The sequence below is a fragment of the Bombus affinis genome, chromosome 1 (genome assembly GCF_024516045.1).
Source record: "Bombus affinis isolate iyBomAffi1 chromosome 1, iyBomAffi1.2, whole genome shotgun sequence".
NCBI classification, from domain to species: domain Eukaryota; kingdom Metazoa; phylum Arthropoda; class Insecta; order Hymenoptera; family Apidae; genus Bombus; species Bombus affinis.
This window is the reverse complement of record NC_066344.1, coordinates 9843507-9851212: the sequence shown is the minus strand read 5'-3', so window position 1 is coordinate 9851212 and position 7706 is coordinate 9843507. Positions and strand designations below refer to the sequence as shown.

Genomic DNA, 7706 nt, shown 5'->3' with positions numbered 1-7706 from the left:
ATAGCAAGATATCGATATTAAATGTCTTATTAGAAGAAAGCACGCTGGTCCCTGTGTTTATCCTCACTGATGGGAGACCAGCCAATCGGCTTTTTCGTTCGCCACCTAATCAATGAAGAAATAGGAACAGGGAACTTGATAGGTTCGTATTATAGTCTTTATTCTATTAATGTTCTTCGAATGTTTCGCAATTTCGATCGTTCTGCGATATTTCTTTCAAAGTATTCTAGAAATTCATTCAGGATTTATCGTTTCCCGTTTTCGAAAGGAGCAAATTCTGCGAAACATCTTTTATAATAGTCCTCTTTTTTTTTTTTTTTTTTCTAAAATCGATCGACAAAATTTAGAAAGCTTTCGTATAGAACCGTAATCAATTTCAGAGTGCAACATCATTTTTCAAGCATCACGTTTTCGACCGTAGATTTAAAAAGTTTTTGTTAACCACGAGAAGTAATCGTGTAAGCTGTAAGCTCGAAACATGTATTCTCCGCGTTGATCTGTCAAATTTCTGAAAAATCACGTACAGTCGAGAACGAAAAATAAAAAGATCGTTTGTAAAACCATATTTGTCGAATGCTGGAATTACGTACGTTATCAACATAGTAATTCGTATCGTATCGCGCGCATGCAGGAGCGTGCGTTTACGTCGATACTCAAAGCGAGAACAACGAGTAGCGTTCACGATACTTCCGACCCTATCCATCTTGACGAACAATTGTAAATCCAACCGTTTCTGGTACAGCGTACAAACGTGTTCAGATACATGTTTCGGAAATGTAGATATCTTGCGAATAAACCAAATGCACGAGGACGTATTTTTGATTTTCAATCAACGCTGCCACGACCTAGAACCAGTTTCGGTTTAAACCTTCGTCGGAAGATTATAAAAATAGTCGAGCGAGGAACGAACGAACGAAATATGCGCCGGTAGCGTCGGAGAAAAACGTCGATTGGATCATTACGACGCTCCAATATCGCTAAGAAGGAGAAAAACTGTTTCCAATAGGTAGTCGAGTTTCTATCTTGCAACAAACAGCAAAAAGTCTTGCCAAGATAAATGTAATGAAATCTTCCCGAGATAATCACTTGCAATCTACCATAGAACCCCAGATAAATGGAATATTATACCTAAATCGTTTGATCCATTATTGGCGTTATCTTCTTTTATCGTTTAGTTTCCATTAAGCATTTGAAATTCAGTGGAGATTTATTTCAGCTATGCCTGAATACTTTGACATTTAGCCGATTTGGCCGATATAATTTAAACCGAGGCTTCTCGTCATATTCTAAAAGAATATGTTAGTTGCAAGATAACAGGTACACAAGCGTTTGTTAACCGCGTAGATAATTACCGACAACCAACTTTCCGCAAACATGACAACGGAGAAAATAAAACATAAATAGACAGGAGAACTGGGATTACAGGGACCGCACGTGACGAAGATACGCTGCATCTTGGTGAATAACAAAGAGTCGGTGCAACGCAGCGTGCAGAGTGTGGAGCAATAGATTGGAGCGTGGCTCGGTTTGTTCGACGGTGCAACAAGTCGGATTAACAGCTGTTTCTGTTGGCGTGCACGGTTCTATGTTCATGGTGGCCCGACTTGGCCTCGGTCCAACTTCGTTTTTCGAGTGCTTTACCGAACTTGGTCATTGCGCCCGCGAATGCCTGATAAGAAACATCACGCGAGAATAACTGCCGACTGTTTAGATCGGTGTCAAAACACAATTCGTTGACATTACAAGAGAGCAGTAACACAAAGACGAGAAGACTGTTAAGATCGTCAAAGAATCATTGTTTTCTTCAAAGGATTACTTTTTGCCATGTTAAATTCTTTTCTAAAATCATTTGAAAAAAAGAACGTCGATAGAGATTTGTGGAAATTAACATTTACGTATGCATTAACGTTTCGTAATGCGGATTACCGATTGTATCATGATTCCGCGAATGGATATGTACGCGATCGGGTTACAGATTGACCCGGGTCTATAATGATCGGTCGATGATCAGATTGCAACGGAACGCGCGATCGATGAATGCTTGCGAAGTCAAGTTATTACTATCGCGAACACGACTGCAAGAGAAATGGTGTATTAAAAATTCGTTCCAGTGAGTATGATTGAGTCGGCGAAGGAATGCGAAGACGTGACTCGTAGGACATTTTTCTACGAGTAATTAAGATGAGCGGTTTATTGGTTAGAGATGCCCAATTTACGAAGCAATCGGCAAAAAAATGCTCGGATTGACAAAACCTATAATTTATCCTGTGCCAGGTCGAAGAACCTCCGTAATTCAGTCCAGTCACATCTCGTTTAGCACGATTGAATCAAAATGTACCTTGTAGGTGTCGCGTAGATGAACTGACAGAATTTCTATATCTTTTAAATCATTCCTCGCGCGATTGCCCAACGTGGTTCTCCGAATATGCGAAAATTTGTCTTCGTATAGCACTACAACTCAGGAAAAGAATAGTTAAAATGCGGCGAAATAAGTCATCGAAACGCGAACATTCGTGAAAATCCGTGTACCGGTTAGAACATCGGTTGTCGGAGGTGTTGTCGAAACCGGGAACGAGAATCGACGAATCGAGAAGACACGAAGACGCGAAAAGCGTGCGATGCTTACCTCAGGGACGTAGGCAGAGCTTTGTAAGTTGAAAAACTTGAGAGTGAGGTTTGAGACATGCACAGCGATTGCTGTTTAGGACCCGTTCAGGTCCTCGTTGCGTTCGCTGTTCTTTTTCTTCGAATCCTGTGTCTTTGGTCCTTCTTTCTTCGCCCGATAACGCGTACGCGAATCACTTGATCAAACACACGCGAGGCAATGCGGCATCGACGAACAAGCGGCAATTCTTTGTTTGCGCCCAAGTTCAACCGGAAGAGGCGATATCACTTCGTTTTGAATGATGCTGTCGACCCTCCGACTCGGTCGCACCTGCGACGTTCTCTTTGCTGTCGTTCCTTTTGCGAAGCACACGTCGTTCTCTCATTGATCTTGCGACATCAGCCACGCGATTATCCGCACGAGGCTGTGGCCGAGACGAATCACCGAGCAGCAGAGAAGCGACGCCGGTGCGAAGCGCTGACTGAACCACTGGCAAACCACCGAGGGGTGGTCCGTATCATGCGGAGGTCCCTCTACTCTCTCTGCCGCTTTCCTTCCCCTCTCTCCTCTCCCCTCTTCTGCTCGCAACCTCTCTCCCACTCATCCTCGCCCCTTCCACTCTATTTCCCTCAGTATTTCTGTTTTACTCGTTCATCCCTTTTCCTTCTCACTCCCTTTCGTTTTCTATTCTTCCACTTCCTACGGTCCTCGTTTTTCGTCCACTTCAACCCCGATAGGTAGCCTTATTCCTTCCGCTCTCTTTCGACTCTAGCCACATCTTACTCCAGTTTGCTCATCCTTTATGGAGAGTCTCTCACTAGCTCTTTCCTTCTCTCTGTCTAACTCTTCCTCCAGCTAGCTCTCCTCCTTCCTGTTGCTCCTACACTCCCTTTTGCCCCCTGTCCATCCTTCCATTTCACTAACTAACCCTCTTCGTTACTCCTGGCTGTTTCATCTCCCTCGACTTCCACTCCTCTTGCTTCTCTACCCTCGTTGCCACTTTCATCCACGTTACACCGTCGGCGTAACGGCGTATATACACGTTACAGAAAGAGGCACAGGTCGTCGTGATCCTACGATCCTGCGCTCTACCATCAGGTGCACCACCAGCTCTCCTGCTACCGACCAGGCTCAGACTACTGCTGCATACTTGATGCGGGCAAATACGTTACCGTTCCATGCTTCTTCGCGTTTTTCGCTCGAACATATGCGTCCCTGTTCGAATTTTGTTGTATAAATACGAAACAACATAGAGCTGATAGAACTAAATAATTAGAAACGAAGGATTCTATATTATCTCTTTTTTAATTTCCATTGTTAACATCAATGAATCACGTGATTATTGATGCACGATGTGTTCTGCAACAACACAGCTCAATTATGAATATATCAAACAATGGAATTCTATTGGAATTTAACACAATATTTAAGTATTGGCAGGAGAAATCTACTTTTTAACGACAAATGTTCCGTTTGATCAATCATTGTTCATCGCATTTTCTTTTTTTATTTTCAGTCGATATAGTAAAAATTATTCGTGCTAATCGCGATTCTTTACATTATTCTGTCTTCCTAAAACGTTTTAATAAATACAGTCTTGACATTTGCATGATCTATCGGGAACAGATGTCATTGTAAATAACATGTGGTGTGGCAAATGATTAGTATCTGATCGATAACGATTACCTTTTCTTAAATTATACATATTTCCCTAGTCGTAACGACATGCACCTTTCTTTAAAGTGTCGTGAATTTCTTAAGTGGGGGACTTCAAATCATATCTAATCCATAAAGTTTTAATTACAATATACATATGTATATATCAATTCTCGATTTCTCTCTTTAATGTAATTTTTTTCCTTCTTTTTGCTGAAATAATGTTTATGCGACATGATTTTCCTAGCTCTCTTTAACATTTTGATATATACAGGCCTTGTGATTGTAACGTAACGCATATATGCATAAGTAGTCTATTGAAACGCTGTCCCGTGCATTTGACGTAAATAAACGAGGTAAATATAAACCTTTAATATAGTTAATTTTCAGTAACATCTACGTTGCAGCTTTCAATTATTTACACAATATTGGTTCATTGAAATTTACGTGGTTATGCTTCACTTGATGTTGAAGCTTAAGAGCATCTGGCAAAGTAAACCTCTGTTTCTATTCTCTACGATTGTTTTTCTGTTGTAAATGACAGCAATGTGTAATTATTCGAGTAAATATAGTATAGGAATGAGAGTGATAAATTAATATTTTAAAACTTAAACAAATAAATAACATAATAGATATTCAATTTTTAACAATAAATTGAAGTGTATCATGTTTATTTTTTATCGTTTAGAATATATTTAGAATAGTTTGTGAGTACTGATGTGAGAGAAAGAGAGAAACTTCTTTATAATTCTGACAACTTGTTTCATAATTCATATTATTAAATTTAATTTTTAATGTAATGCAATAATTCGTTCTAATATCTTACTTGGATTTTAGGAATGTAAAATAACATTCACAATAATATTAATAAATCTTATTTATTTATACCATTAGATGGACTACATAATAGATATAGTGTTACACGTTGATTAAAGTTATTTAATCTAATCGTGTATCTTAGTTCAGCTGTTTCTCAATAAAATGATTTACAACTGTACAGCAATACGTGTACAGTATGTATTTACACTACTATAAATATTTATTTATTATATTCCTTCTGTCTGATATAAAATTAGACGGCACTAGGTATATATACAGTATCAAACTTATGACTTATGGAATATTTCAAACAATCATCCTTTCTAATAAGTGCAGCACGTGGATCATCGGGTCTATAAACTGAAATGTAACAATTCTTAGAGTAAAATATTCTTCTCTAATCATCTAAAAAATTAGAATAACATGGACTTAAATTTTATTGTTCAATGTTACTAAATATACTAGGATAATTTTATTTGGATGCTTACATAGTAATATAATTTATATTGTTGAAAAAATTTTAGTACTTACTGTTAATATGATCGTAATATTTTGGAACAGGATTTGCATGAACTTTCCCATACCAAACTGCTATAAATAAAGGTATACATGTTATTACAGCAATAGGTGTATACGCTGCCACTACTTGGTTAGATTCTCGAAACTCTGACCATATGTGCTTTAATCGATCCCCTGTAACATTAATTAAAATTGTATTATATATTCATTGTACATTTATTATGTGACGTACAAAAAGGTTTATGATATACGTCTTTTAGGACGTCTACAATTGCCGCTTTTCTTATTACTTTCACCATTATTCTCGACTTATATAACTTGTTCACAGAACCGCAGTAGAACGTAAAACGACCTCTACATTATAGGAGTGTAACGCGGGTAATTCGAACTAATTTGTTCTCACAGGATTGTAGAAAGTAGTGAATTGAAACGATACTAATCCTTAATCTAAAGTTATTAACTTTATTTTCATTTATTCATTACTTTTGCCATGTTTCTAATTCTTTCAAACTTATTACATTTCATTAATTTATTCAAAAAAAGATGTTAATACATACTTCATATCTTATTTCATATTTTAAAAATACACATCCATATTGTATTTCCTGTTACATTTTTCATACAACTTTTTGTGGAGTACAATCTTATTTGACTGAAAAAGAAAATAATTGCAGAGTCAATGAAAATATAATTTTAGTTGAAAACTCATGAGTACATTTCAGTTGTATCGTTCTGCCATCTTACGACCGGCGTGACAAGCAGAAGCTAAATGGCAGTTATGGCTGCCATCGCGAGGCCTTTAATTAGTGACAAGTGATTCGGAAGGGTGTTTTTCATTTTCAGTGTTAAAGGGATCGAGTATAATTTGTTAAAATTCATAATATAGGCCCTTATGGGCCTCGATATTCAGGTAAGCGTGCGAATCTTTTTAAATTAAAACTACTATATCCAAATATTTAACGCTTTACGTGATTATTGCACACCCTTGTTCCCACGCACGACTTTTTACATTTTTCTTTTGAAAAAATTTCATTGTTTTTGCAAATGTCATTCGTACATCTGTATTTGTCTGAGTCGATATTCACGGGTATGGTTGGTCATAGTTCGCTAATTGTAAATAGTCGTATCGAAACTATCCGGAACAAGTATGTAATCGTTTCAATTATGTCATTGGGATTTTCTTCCAATGAGGAGGCTAAAATTTCTTACTCGTATATCGCTTATCTTGCTTTTCATGGAAATTGAACAAGAGTATGGTTAATAAGGTTTTTATTGCAACTTTTAATAAATGTTTACTCTATTTTGGGGTTAAGTTGGGCCTCCCGCATTGACGAACGTTACTTCGAGGCATCGATAAGACTCGATACTCTTGTGGTTACTATAGACGCAGACAGATGCCTCTACGTGTAGTAATTTGAAAAAACGTTCCTGTTTTTTTTTTTTGATATACGGTAGTATCCTGCTAAACAAATCACGAAGCTTCTTCGTTACATTTTGTAAGTTATTAATTATTATAGTCTTATTAGAAATTCTATACGAATTTATATGTTTTCAAAAATCAAGAGATATAATCCGTATTGTATATAGATACTTGTAGAGATATGATTATAGATACGTACTTGTGGAGATATGATTATAGATACGTACTTGTAGATTTGGAAATTAATAACAAAATCTTTTGGATATTTCACACGATCTTTCGTCATGTATCGTTTACCGAACTTATTTCGTTTCTGGGAAAAGGTACTGGTACTACTTCTCCACCAAGCTATCAATTATCAGGAAAAAATTGGACCATTGATATATCGAACTGATCGACTTCATTTTCTGTAAATTTCTTAATTTTACTATTACAATACGTTATTTAATTTTTCTAAAACCGAACAATTAATCTCTGCGATTTAAACGAAACGAAAAGAAGGGGAAGAAAGAGAAAGTTCATAATCGATAGCGTAAAACATTTAAGTAAGAAGGAGAAGAAAAAAGAAAGAAAATTAAAGAAGGGGAGAAAAGAAGAGGGTCGTATAGCCCGATAAATTGCCTATCGCTTAATTGGCTAGTTTTTTCTGGGCGTTCGATGTGAATAGTTCGACGAAAGAAAGAAGCA

The 7706-nt window shown here is 37.0% G+C and overlaps 2 protein-coding genes across 4 annotated transcripts in view; one reads left to right on the top strand and one right to left on the bottom strand.

Annotated features, from left to right (window-relative positions):
• Positions 1-5123: 5123 nt before the first annotated feature.
• On the bottom strand, positions 5124-5986 carry LOC126924967 (uncharacterized). Of its 2 annotated transcripts, none has more exons than XM_050740078.1 (3): positions 5832-5986; positions 5612-5773; positions 5124-5440 (listed from the first exon to the last, which is right to left on the bottom strand). In XM_050740078.1, exons 1-3 carry the CDS (start codon positions 5896-5898, stop codon positions 5334-5336), a joined length of 336 nt encoding a protein of 111 aa, XP_050596035.1. In that variant the 5' UTR covers positions 5899-5986; the 3' UTR covers positions 5124-5333. The 2 variants fall into 2 exon arrangements, with proteins under 2 accessions (XP_050596035.1, XP_050596124.1); XM_050740167.1 differs by having other exon boundaries at positions 5282-5485.
• A 356-nt stretch (positions 5987-6342) lies between these two features.
• Positions 6343-7706, top strand: part of LOC126916769 (myocardin-related transcription factor B-like) — a 245503-nt gene continuing 244139 nt past the window's right edge. The window contains exon 1 of one of the 2 annotated variants that reach the window (XM_050722954.1): positions 6343-6509. In XM_050722954.1, coding sequence (XP_050578911.1) covers positions 6492-6509 — 18 coding nt within the window. In that variant the 5' untranslated portion in view covers positions 6343-6491. The remainder of the gene's footprint in view (positions 6510-7706) is intronic. The other variant, XM_050723040.1, reaches the window with a different exon arrangement.

What these genes read in the sequence shown, in the direction of transcription:
- LOC126924967 (XM_050740078.1), bottom strand. Translation starts at nt 5,898, where the DNA reads ATGGTGAAAGTAATAAGAAAAGCGGCAATTGTAGACGTCCTAAAAGAC. An exon ending in CGTATATCATAAACCTTTTT is followed by an intron (nt 5,774 to 5,831) that starts GTACGTCACATA and finishes TTAATGTTACAG; the next exon opens with GGGATCGATTAAAGCACATA. An exon ending in ATATTACGATCATATTAACA is followed by an intron (nt 5,441 to 5,611) that starts GTAAGTACTAAA and finishes GTTACATTTCAG; the next exon opens with TTTATAGACCCGATGATCCA.